This window comes from Cheilinus undulatus, linkage group 21 (assembly GCF_018320785.1).
Source record: "Cheilinus undulatus linkage group 21, ASM1832078v1, whole genome shotgun sequence".
NCBI classification, from domain to species: domain Eukaryota; kingdom Metazoa; phylum Chordata; class Actinopteri; order Labriformes; family Labridae; genus Cheilinus; species Cheilinus undulatus.
In genome coordinates, this window is record NC_054885.1 from 6,968,797 (window position 1) to 6,982,064 (window position 13,268).

Sequence of the window (13,268 nt, forward strand, 5' to 3'; positions counted from 1 at the left end):
AACGGATAATAGCTCCGAGGCAAAGTCCATATGTATGGCAAAAGCCGCGTAAAAGGGTAGAAGTACGATGTTAAGAAAAGTTTCGATCTCCTCTTCTGTACACGTACTGCGCCACATTGTCTCAGAGTGAACTGGCCATGTGACACCATATGCTCCATCCTGTGACTTGTAAATGCGGACAAGTGTTTCTATTGCATTTTTGCGATATATTCCTACATCAAAACGTCTGAAAAACCTCCTCATGAGAGCATAAAACTTTTTAGCAATATTTGAGAGGTTTTTCAAAATTCAGGTGTTTCTATTACCAGTTTTTTACTGCACTATTTAGATTTTGTGCATTTCTAAGGGTAATGGAAACGCAACTGCTGTCCCCACGACTGTGTGTGAGATCACAGGTCATCGAGGGTCTGGTTAAAGAGTGTCAGTCATGGCTACAACGTTAGTGCTCTATGTGACTGAACAGCTTTTTGATTGAGAGAACATTCATACTTAAGGTATGAATGTGATAAAATGTCTGGAGGAAGAAAAGTTGCAACCTGTATGTCACCCTGGTAAATGATGGCAGAAAGATAAGCAGCAAATGCTTGCCTATGGTAGGGGTCAGGATTCTCATTGTTGAGCAAGGTCAGGGTGTCAAACTAGATGATGATTCAAGAAAATTCTGACATGCTAGTCTTGTTGAATTGTGGTCGTGGGGCATCTTGGACGTGTCGTTGATTATGTCACATTACAAGACCATTTGCTCCTGATGTGCATAATCAGGCCTGACTGAGAATAGACGATGAGCTGCAACTGTGCAGTTTGGCCAAAATCTAGCTGGATTTGTGTAGCCTGAGCCGGCCTTTAGATACAGGGTGAGGAGTTCAACATCCAGAGGGACCTTGGAGCAGGGCCGCTGCTCCTTCACTCTGAAAAGAGCCAGCTGAGATTGTTTAGACATCTGATTTGGATGCACCCTGGTTACTGCCCTGTGGGGGTCTTCCAGTCACATCCAACTGAGAGGAGACCCTGGGGTAGACCCAGAACTTGCTGGAAAATTGGATATCCCATCTGGCTTCGAAATGCCTTGGGATCTCCAAGGAGTAGAGAGAAGGTATGGCTCTGGAGAGGTATTTTTAGGTCATTGCTTAGCCTTCTGTCACTGCAACCTGACCCCAGATGGACTCAACTCAACTCATCTAATACAGCACTTTTCATACACAAAAGTATGCAACCTAAAGAGCTTAAAAGAAGAGACAGGTAGGAAATAAAACAGAAACTGACAACAGATAAACCCTCCAAGACAAAAACAAGGAAGAAAGTAATTAAATGTCTATAGAAATCAAATAAACGTTTGCATGATAATAAAAATTAAAAATAGAGTAGAAAAAATATTTAGCAATTAAGACATTGTGAGAGTTGGACAAATTCTGATGTGAAAATAAGATACAAGATTAAAAGGTCGGTACAAACCCCCAGAGAATTCGCCGTTTTGAGGACCAGTGAGTTTAAATGTTTTTGGGAATAAAAACAGGAAACTCTCCCTGGTTCTTGCATGGGTCACATGATGGGCATTTACAAGGGAAGCATTAGAGGGCCTAAGGGATCTGAAGGACAGACGGTTAGACAGATGGATGGATGATTTTAATTTCTAATCATGTCCACCTGTTAGAAAAATTGCTTCTTCCACGTTTCCTTTCTTTTTCTTATCATCTCTGCCTACTTTATCTGTAGCCTCTGTCCTTATCTAACACAATGCCTCATCTTCCCCATTTCTTCATTTCATCTGTATCTACTGCTCAGTTAGGCTTCAGGGAATCATAAACCAGTAATGAACCAGTGAACAAGGGCAGAGGAAAAGAAAAGAGAGAGAAAAAAGAGAGGAATGCAAAGTTTTGAGTAACACAGTGTGAGCAAATCAGTAAGAGAGACAGGCAGGCAGTGAGTCAGAGAGACAGTAATTTGTGTTGGGTGCTCTGGGCTCTTGTTGTCATTGCCATACTGTTGTCGTTAGTCCAAACAGCCCCACGGAGACATGCTGAGTGATGGGCCACAGACATGCACGCACAGTCAATAGTGGCAGCCCACATTTTGCATTAGCACAGCAACAACCCAGCAGTACCTGCACCTGCTCAGGGGAGCTTAAAACTCTAGGGATTACATGGGGGGGGATATATGTAGAATAAAACATAACTATGACTACTGCTTATTCGCTTAAGGCTAGCATAAGGTCTGCAGGATAGAAGAAAAATATTCAGTGTGTGAAACAGTGTTTAGTATTACAAAATCAATATGAAAGACTGATGTGTATGGCAATAAAAAATAAATAAGAAAGCGTACATTAGCTATAACTCAGTTTTATGTCTAGCCGATGTTTTTCATGTTTTGCCTTGTACCTGCAACATTGTTCTCCTGAACACAAACACCTACAAAGAGCTGTTTTCTTTTCAATGATACAATGGCATCTTATCGCCTGTCAAAACAAAATATTTCTCCTATTTTTATTGAGGTATGTTTAATGCAATGGTTTATATTGTGAAAGCATTGAAATAAGAATGATTGTTCAGCCCTAGATGTATTCATTCTTGCCATGGTGCATGTTTAATATGTGACAGCATGCCGTCACAGGTTTCGTACAAGGTGCCATATTGCCTTTGACATGATAGGGCAACCAAAGAGAGACAGGAAATGTGAGGCAAGAGATTGGGGGAGGACATGCACCAAACAGCATTGGGAATGGCAACTGATCCTGTCACCAGTGAGTCAGGACTCTAGCCCCTGCATGTGTGTCAGCTCCATCAACTCAGCCTAATGGGTGCCCTTAAAGCTTTCTTAACGCAAGAGATTTATCGAACTTGCACAAGTACCGTGGAAGCAATTTGGTACCAAAACATTGCTTTGTTTATTTGAGACAATGCGCAGCAGTTTTCCTGCACTTTCTGGGTTTTTATTGAGAAATTTTGCAATATTGGGTTTCTGGTAGGAGTGTAACGGTTTTTGTATTTGTCCCAAACCGTCGCGGTTCGGTGCATGTAGTCCCACGACGACGAATATGTAAAGTCATGAAGAAAAACAAATGCGACAGTATTTATTCGCCAATCTTGGCGGCAGTAATGCTGGTAAGTGTGGTTGCTAACTGCTATTAAGCCACCAACGAAGAAGAGGAAGTTGCCATCACACACAAAGAAGCAAAGTCCGCTCCTTAGCTTCCAGTGCTAGAGCGGCAGAGCAGCAAAACCAGCCGCCTGTTTCTCCCTCTCCTAATCTCCGCGCTGTAAAAAAAAACAAAAAAACAAAAAACAAACAAAAAAAACACACCTCCGGATGTGAAAGCAGGGAGGGTCGAAGATTTTACCACCGCTAACACATTTTAAAAACTCTCCACGGACCGGTACAAGTAGAGAACACCAACTGCAAATGCGTATTTACAGACCCTGTAAAGTAAAAATAAATGCGCATTTGTGTTTGTTGTATGACAGGTCACTGTGTTATGAACCCCTACATCAAATTTCAGTTCAATAAAACATATCCAAGTTCATAAAATTTAACTTCAAAATCATGAAAAATGAAGCAGTAAAGCAGTAACCCAGCAGAAAGAGGTGAAAAACTTTCTAATGATCTCAGTCCAAAATTCAGTCATATGTAGATCTCAGTGTTGTCACAAGTTTACAGCAACCATATTCTTAAAACCACACAGGCTGTGCCAACAATTACTGAGAGTTCTTAAAAACTCTAGATGCAGAAAAGTATTGATCAACTGATTCCAGTTTGAATTTGAAATATCTGATTAAAGTATAAACTGCACTAACATTATTAATAATAATAATAAGCGAGGAAAATCTAGAATTATAAATCTGTGACATTTTCTTTTATATCAATGAACCAAACCTGAACAGAACCGTTACCTCTGTGAACCGTTACACCCTTAGTTTGTAGGACTCCTATTTTTGTTGCTGTCTCATTAAACAAGTATCAATATCATTTTTGAACAAATGCACTTGGGTGAATTAATACTGCTTATTAAACAGACTGGACAAACTGTTACATGTGTAGGTACTCCGTAAACATCTAGGTGGTTGTAGCAGAGATTTCATCAGTGCAGTCATGTGTTGGAGGAGTAGGGAGCTCAGTCATAACTCTGCCTCTCTACTCTGCAGGTTTGTACACAGTAGTACAAAAATATGGTGTATTCCAGGGGAAAGGTTGGATGAACATGTATTTCTAACATTTGCAGGTTATTTCTTTATTTCCAGTAAGTGCTGCTGTGAGATTGGCTATGCAGATGGAATTTCAAGTGTGGCGAAAGCACGGTTATCTCAATAAAGCTGGGGCGTATTTTAAAAGGTCATAACAGCTAGAGAGATTGGATTGGGAAAGTTCAGGCAAAGGGATATCAAAAATACAGTTTTTCTTCCGTATCTAAAAAGGTGGAGTGGAATAGTGCGCAGCATGGGGCAGAATATCTAAACAGGTTACAGTACAAATATATCTATGCATTATGGATATTGCTGAAAAGGTCAAAATCTGCTGATTTGATGGAGTTATGAATATTGTAGAGAAGACTGTGTTTCAGATTGAAATGTTCTATCTTTAACTTCTGTAAAATGATTGTTTTAACTTACCATTGCATGCATTTAGACTCCAGCAGATTAGATGTACAGAGAGTTTAAGGCCAATCAGTCAGTAACTTAATAGGTTCATAAATCACTCTTTGTCCAGCAGTTACAGACCTGACTGGGCAGAAAGAATCTAACAGCAGCCAGCATTTCCAAACACAGTCTCTGAACTGTCTTAAAGCAAAGCAATGTTGGACTAACTAGACTAACTCATTAACGGTTTAAAAAGCAACCTTCAGCACGTCTTTTGACGAAACTGAACCGACCAAGTTGCACAGATAATTCTCCTGGTAAAGCAGTGCATGCTTAACTATGGTGTATGATTTGGTGTCTGTTGCAGAGCCTCACCGTACTGAGTCATCAGTGTATGGGTAATGTTAGGGACTGCTTCTACCAGGTTCCCCAAGAAGTTGAAAACAGGCCCAAGTCTCTTCATACTAAGCTGGTCGCTGATCTGCACAGGGAATGTAAAATACAGCTCAATAAAAGTAGAACAGAGCAAATGAACACGCTGTTTTACAAAGCACTGCTTCAAGCTGTCACAACTTAACAGAGAAAGTTTCATTCAGAGTATTTTCTTGCCACCCTTGCTGAAGTCTGAGCCCTAGAAGAGCACACAAGTCAAAATGTCCACTTCTATCCATGCTCACTTGTGGGCATGTCATTATTGGCTTGCAGCAGGCTCTGTTGATGGGAAAGAGGCGGTAACAAGAAGGAAAGAGACTCTGCTTTCACCCAGGTAAAAGCCAGAAAACTTCCCTTACATCTAGCCTTTTTCACCCCAAACTTAACCCTAAAATTATCCTGGGGCTCAAACCATAACATAAGACTCAAAGTATTTACTCCCAATATTTTACTTTACAAATGGGGAATTTCATTTTGAGCACATTATTTTGTCAATCAAAATGACTTCAAACATCCCTTTTTGCTGTTTGCTTCCCACCTACAATGATTTCGCAGTGTCTTTAGAATCATTCATGCTAATAAGAAAGCATCTGCAAAGTCACACCAAAGTCACCTACTTTTCCTTTGTTCATCTCTCTAAATGTACTCTGTGACTCTGCAAACTTTTTCCAAGTAACAAAAATGTCTCCAAAGCCCCTGTAATATTCTTATGATCTGAAATGAGCAGCATTGTCAAATTTTTAACAGTGTCACTAATTAATCTAACACCAGTTAAACAATGAAGTTGATTCTGTGTAAATTATATCTTGTGGATGAGCTTGTTTTGTTCTGTTTTCTTTTTCAGTTCCGGTAATGTTCAAAGAGTGTAAACAAGTACTTCAGGATTATTTGCTTATATTTCTTATTTAGAGTAAATGACCTCTTGCAGAGCTGTTGCCTCACAACAGGAAGGTTCCTGGTTCAAATCGCGGTCAGGTTCCTCTCTGTAAAGTTTGCATGTTCTCAAACATTAGGTTAACTGGTGACTCCAGATCAGTGATACTCAACCCTGCTCTACTAAAAAGCCAAATTGTTAAAAAAAAATGCCTTTGCAAAAGCCACAATATAAGTGATGAAAAGTGGCAAAAATGGGTTAAAGTTGCAATAAGATTAAGTTAAAGGTGGCAAAAAATGGTCAAAAAGGAGCAAAAAGAGGCAAAAATGGGCAAAATGTGGCAAAAAGAAGTGGCAGATATGGGCTTCAAGCAGTGAAAATGGATTAATACTGGCAAAAAATTGCAAATAAGGGCAATGGAAATTCACAGACAAAAAATAAAGGTTGACAATTAAAGCCAACTGTGTAAGTGTGGGAAACAAAGTGATTTATGTGACTTGCAATGGATAATTTCTGAGGTCAAAGTTTCTCTTTTTTAAGGTTTCGAGGAATAACATTTCAAATTAAGACATAAAAGAGCCACAAATCATCACAAAAGAGCCACGTGTGGCCCAGGAACCACGCTTTGAGTATCACTGCTCTAGATTGCCTGTAGCCGAGAGTGTACACAGTCTTTTCAAATGGATGTTTTAGTCAGAGCCATTCATCCTAATTTTGCATCATTCCAGAAGTGGCTTTTCTCCAGTGTTTCAATTGAAACATCTAAAGTCAGCAACGGTGGCCAAACAGAAGAGGTCCTGGTTAATGTTTTAGAGAACTATCTTGAAAAAATGCAGACAGAATACAGCAAAAAAATCACCCTTCTAAAGAAGCACACAAGCAGAAGAGAGGCACTTATCAGTGAAATAAAACAAGTAAATTACATTCACATTAAATAAATAAAATATTGTGTGCCTTCATTTTAATTGGTGGAGTGTGAGGGGTGGTGGCACAATCATCCAATATGAACACCAGGAGCATACAAGGCAAGAAAAAGCTACGTCTGAATATTTATGTATATTTTTTTCCAGATCAAGCTCTGCATTGGGATGATTTAAAGCTTCCTTTGTAGATTTTATGCGCCTCTGTCTTCTATCAAGAATCCTTTGAAGTTCTGCATTAAAGCTTAGTAAACAATAAAGTTAAGCTTAGAGAAAGTACTGATGTAAACATGTAACATAAAGCATTTTGGGCAGAAAGCCAAACATGGAGAGCCCAAGAAGCGAGCCTATCCTGACATGAACTGAATGGTCTCAACTGAAAAGCCATCCATGCTGTAGGCTAGAAACAGATAATGTCTATTTCACAGCATAATATTAGGACCTTGAGACTTTTAGATTGCACACTGTTCATCAGGTTGGACATCTCAGTGTAATGGCGAGCAAGCATTCTGCAAGATAATCCAGTTTGACACCAATGTTACTTTTGTCGACTAAAACTATGACTAAAACTGCACGTCAACAGCCTTTTTTTCCATGACAAGAACTGGACAAAGACTAACAAAAATAGCTCTGTGATGACTAAAAGTGAAAAAAACTAAGTTTAGTTTGTGTCGAGATGACTAAGACTAGACCAAAATGTAATGGAGTTTTATCAGACATTCAAAATCTGTGATATTTCGCCACTGTGGGTAAATCTGTCAAAAAATAACGTAGCTGTAGCTATTCTTCCTCTCAGCTATAGAAAGCTGAGACCCCAGGTTTGGCAGGGTGCAGAGAACAGACTACCATGATTTGGTACCAGATTGAGGCAAGAAAATGAAGGCAAGTTTTCGTAAACTAAAACTAGATTAAAACTAAAAGGACAGAAATGGCTAAAATGTGACAAAAACTAAAAGGCATTTCATTTAAAGACTAAAACTAAGACTGAAATTAAAAATAGCTGCCAAAATTAACACTGTCTGACACAGTCTCTTCTGTGACACCTCCTCTTTGAAAGAAAGATCCTATCTCTTGTTATCACTCTTCAAACTTATACCCCAGACCTACTTCTCTTTTCCTAATTACACCCCTTTAAAAAAAAATCAGACCGCATGCCCCTGAAACCTCTGTTTTTTTTTAAACTTTTTATTTATAGTTTTTTAAGTAGAACAAGAGGCAGGTGTAGTAAAACATAAAAAAACAAACAAACAAACAAACAAAAAAAAACAAAAACAAAAAAAAAACAGATAATCATGAGGTCTTGGGTTGGTCCAGACTAGAGGGCAGCAAAACTGCCTCATTCAAATGCAGAGTGCAAAACCTTGTGGTTACAATATACACATATCTATATATGTAAACACATACACTGATATACATATCCATACAAACATACAAACACATGTGGCAGTTATCAAAACACCAGTAAGAAACCTCTGTTTTTTAAAACATATCCCTAACAGCGTGAATGCTTCCCTTTCGGATCAGAGGTGGGGGCTCGGGATGCAAATTCTGACATATTGGACGGTGCAGAAGCCTTGGGACCACAAAAGCACAGACATCTGTCCTATTTCTGTCTGATGCTGCTGTCATTTTAACACCCGGCGCTTATGTTGTTTAAGTAGCTAATGAACTTGTGCTCCTGTTGGTGCCCAGGGGTGTGTTTATTTTAAAATGAGGCAGGTGTAAAGCTGAGGCGCTCGTATCGTCAGAATTCAGACAGATTTACAATACATCACAGATGGCAGGCTGAGCAACACGTCAGATGCTAGACTGGTGGTCCGCAGAGCATTTTTCTGAATTGTTCCAACTGTGTTCTCAGATCAGCTCACTTCAACTTCTTACAGACATTTTATAAGGAGGGTGGCAAGGAAAAGTCAAGTTTTGATTATTTTCCCTTGCTTACTCTGAAAATTTCTCTGAAAAGTTTTTACAAGTATAATGCATGTGTATTAAGGTCATGCCAGATCTCTTTAGAGATCTTAAATGCAAACAAATCCTTGCTTCCATACATTTCCTTTGACCATTTCTAATCAGGCTCTATTCTTGTTACATAAATGAGACCTGTCTGCACCTCCACGGGGTGTAAAACTTCTTTCATCATGAGTACACACAGATTTACTATTTTCCATCTGTGTTGGTGGCTGCTAAATGAAGCTTTTCCACTTCTGCCTCCCCCATGGGTGATGCAACAGATGCAAAAGGGAGACAAGTATGCTGTGTGTTTACTAAACATCCCTTAGAGGCTGGGCTGTTAGTTACACATGTGCTGCTAAATATTTTAGGATGTCGAGCGTGTTTCTGTGCCTGTACAGAATGTGTAAATGAGCAGGTGTTTCTCTGTACATGTGTGTCTCACCTGTTTGTGTGTCTCATCCAAAATAAAGCGGTAGCACGGCTCACTCTGGAGCTCTAACAGCAGCTGAACCAACACTAACACAGAAAACACAAGAAAGCACAAGCACATCAATGTTTATGTTCTGGTTGATAGTGAACATGAGTGTTTTATTCTGTGGTAGGATTTTCACAATATCAAATTTCTGAACTGTGCTACAATTCTAGTAAAATCAAGTGGCATCAATAACTGTTTCAATACACCAGCAATGGAAATAAAAGCCCAAGGCATCTAAAGTTGGCTCATCCAATGCTTTCTGATAACAAAAATCAAAGAAAAACCCTGAGCACCGTCTAAATAGCACATAATCACTAGCAATGTTTCTGTATAAAACACAGCAAAGAGCTCTTCATGCAGCAGAAGCTGACAGGCTTTCTATGCCTGACAATGATTTCCAGCAACGTGGAAAAGATCAGCACACCCTTTAAATTTTGCAGAAACATTGACAACATTTCTGTATGTTAAAGTTGTCAGTGTTCTAAACTGTTCATACCATAAGTTCTAAAGCAATGAAACCTCATTATTTTAGTGATAAATAGTATGAAAACTATAGAATTTTAAACTACAGCTCATTAGGCAAATGTCTTTCACCAAAAGAGGGACAGCACAGCCTTAACAGCGGAAAAATATCTGCAACAGTTGAAAAGAAGGTGGAAAGTGCTGTGGAAGTGCTCGCCTGCTATTTCTGGATGACTCATTCCCCACCTACATAAGAAATAAGTGTAGGTTTAAAAAGCATTGTTATATAAAGATACTATCAATCCTTTAAATAGCAAAGAGATAACAGAGATATTATTAAATATCATAGCTGTAAAAACTTTCTGTAGGTATATCTCTCAGCTTAAGTGAAACACATACATTCTGCTCTAAATCAAAGCTGTAACAAAAGGTGACATGCAGGGACACTCTGTTCAGCTCCACCTATCTCCCCTGTGTACTTGTTATTTTGAACTTTTCAACAAAAGCTATACTCTAAGGTAGGTGCATTTACTAAACAGTAAACAACCATATTAATCTAGTGGATACATTTTTAATAATGAGGGAGAAAAGCTGCTAAAAGCAGCCATTCTAAGGCCTAGTCCACACATAGGCAGGAATTTCTGAATATGGAGGTTCTCCACATCTGTCTCAAAAATAATCCCATCCACACATGCAACCAGGGTCACCTCAAGCCAAAGTGAGGCCCTAACCAGACTCTGGCATGAGGCCTCCCTGCACTGCATAAAGCCCTCCATATTCCCCCCAGCCTGATGTGCAGAGAGAGACAGAGAGAGAGAAAAAGCTCTAAGCTAGGCCCTACAGACAACGAAGCCCTATGCGCTGTGTGCGGTCTGTGTAAAGGGAGCAGTGAGCTTGCACATAGTGTTTTCAGAATCTTAAAACAAAATTTACGTGTACAGAAAAACTAACGTGCAGAAAAACTTAGTTTTCAAACATATATTTATGGACAAGGTCCAATTCAGTGTTAATTTCGTTCTAAAACTGTGGCTAAAATTGTCGTCAACAGCCTTTTTTCCATGACAAAAACTAGACTAAGACTAACAAAAACAGATCTGTGATTACTAAAACTGACTAAAACTAAATTTAGTTTTTGTCAGGATGACTAAAACTAGACCAAAATGTAATGTAGCTTTCGTAGGACATTCAAAATCTGTGATATTTCTCCACTGTGGGTAAATCTGTCAAAATACAATACATCTGTATCTCTTTGTGTCTCTCAGCAGTAGAAAGGAGGGACCCCAGGTTTGGTAGGGTGCAGAGAACACACTACCATGATCTGGTACCAAATTTAGGCAAGAGAATAAATGCTTGGACTAAAAGTAAGACTAAAATGTGAGGACTTTTTATGGACTAAAACTAGACTAAAATGTTTTTTAGCTTTTATGGTCTAAAACTCGACTAAAACTAAAAAGGGTAGAATCACTAAAATGTGACTAAAACTAAAAGACACGTAATCAAAAGACTTAACTAAGACTACAATTAAAAATAGCTGCCAAAATTAACACCGGTCCAATTTACGTCACAGGTTACTCTAGGATTGTTTGCAGCGTAAACCAGGGGTGCACCTACTAACAGTGAAATTCAACAAAAATATACATATTATGGTGGTTTACCATTTCACAAAAACATATGATGGGCAGTAATCAAAAGTTACATTAAATTGCAGATTTAATCAAGTTTTTCAAATCACAGATGGTGCAATATTTCTTTAACCTGAAATTTGTATCAAAATACCAGTTTTAACTTTTTTTGCAGCAGAGATCTAATGCATTAATGCAATCACTCATCCATTTGGAATACTCTACAAAAATCCTACTTTCTTCATTTTTGTAGGTCATTGTTAATAAATACGAGAATGACATAAAAAACATCATTCCCTCCATTACAACAATTCATATCCAATTTGGAATATGTGCAAAAGCATCACAATAAGATACTTTTATGTGCCAGACTTGAACCCAGGCTGCCTGCGCAGTGTGTACATGGGGTGTGACCTAACCGCAAGGCCTCCTGTGCACCAAAACACTCATTAGTGTTTGCTGGATGGGCAGAGCTGAACAGTGTATCTCTACTTGACTTGGAAATGTTTAGTTAGGCCACTGTCATCGCAATCAGGACTTAGGGATGAAGTTATGCTTCTGCAGGGAGGAGCTTGGGCAGCAGAACGTGTAGCTGATGGCAAGCAATGTTCCTTGTTGATCAGAAGGAAGCAGCTCAAGATATGAATGAAATACAGTACAACAAGATGCAGGCTGCTACAACTTTAAAAATTAAACAGTTGGAAATATTTAAGGTAATGTCAGCACTCAACTGTAACACACACAACATAAGAGTAGTCATTTTTAATCAATATAGATGTTTCAGTGCAAAAATTCTACATATTCCAGCTCTGAACCCATTCTATAAAGTCTCCTGGTGCTTATCATGATGCTAAAAGTATACAAAAAGTTTGAGTCTGTCTGTCTTTCTCCTCACAAACGCATACATCATGGCTGCATTATTTATAGAGCTTAAATGAAACCAACACCGTGTTCATCGCACATTCTTTTAGCAATGAGCTGCAGCAGTGTCAAATTTTAAGCACTCTACTGACTATTAAAGCAAAGTGATCCCTAAGGCATTTAAAGACAGCTTCCATAAAATCTCTCTGTCACTTGTGCTCAGGAAAACATTTTTGCATTTTAAAACACTTGGCTCCAGAGAGAAAACTCAAACTGAGCATGAAAATGTGCAGCTCAGTGTGAAGAGAACATTATGACTTAGAAATATCTGCATATGACAGACTGAACTGATCACTGAACACAGACAGGTACACGGCAGAGCGGTGAGCGCAATGAGGACCCAATGTTCTGTTTCAAATTGGTACATGAAGCTGATGTACAATCACCTCAGTAACCAGTTTTGACCATTATCACAGTCACAAAGCGAGTTGGCGTCCATGATGAAAGCAGTGACTCATAGCCTTCGACTATGTGCACTTTAACACAGTCTGCATTGTAACTACTTGAAAAAGTGCATCAAGTAAGTGTGAGGAGAATATGAGAAGGGCTTCAGAGTCTGTTTGCTTGTGTGCTCCAACACAGCCCAACATAAATAAATAAATAAATAAATATATCATCAAAAAAATATATAAGAGGCCTCTCCTCACCTTGGTCAACCTTACCCAGAGTGGTTGAGTCTTCCATGGAGTGAAGCATCTCTGGGGACAGAGCAGCAGAGACAGGATGGATTAAGAATGAGGCTTTTACAACTTCACTGCATTGTCCTCCAGAGGATTACTGGTAATAAGAAAACAGAGGTATCATATTAAAAAAATTGAAAAAAACGGATGAACAAGTGCAACCTTTTTGTTCAAGTATAGGACAGGAATTTTATTCTTTTTTTTTTTTTAATTTGAGTGTTATGTTATCTCACAGCTCAGGTTATGTTATGGGAGTAATTGTCACAGTTGGTCACTCTAGCACTGCAACACTGACAGGATTGTGGACTTGCTCAGAGAAGATAAAATACAAGGAGAGGGAAGGGTGTGACAGGAGATTTAT

At 38.9% G+C, this 13,268-nt stretch overlaps 1 protein-coding gene across 1 annotated transcript in view; it reads right to left on the reverse strand.

Moving 5' to 3' along the window:
* LOC121529509 (meiosis inhibitor protein 1) overlaps positions 1–13,268 on the reverse strand; it is a 141,991-nt gene that overhangs the window by 126,940 nt on the left and 1,783 nt on the right. The window contains exons 3-5 of the mRNA XM_041817425.1: positions 12,875–12,925; positions 9,190–9,263; positions 4,944–5,049 (exon numbers count right to left, since the gene is read on the reverse strand). Of these exons, the coding sequence (XP_041673359.1) occupies positions 4,944–5,049; positions 9,190–9,263; positions 12,875–12,925 (231 nt within the window). The remainder of the gene's footprint in view (positions 1–4,943; positions 5,050–9,189; positions 9,264–12,874; positions 12,926–13,268) is intronic.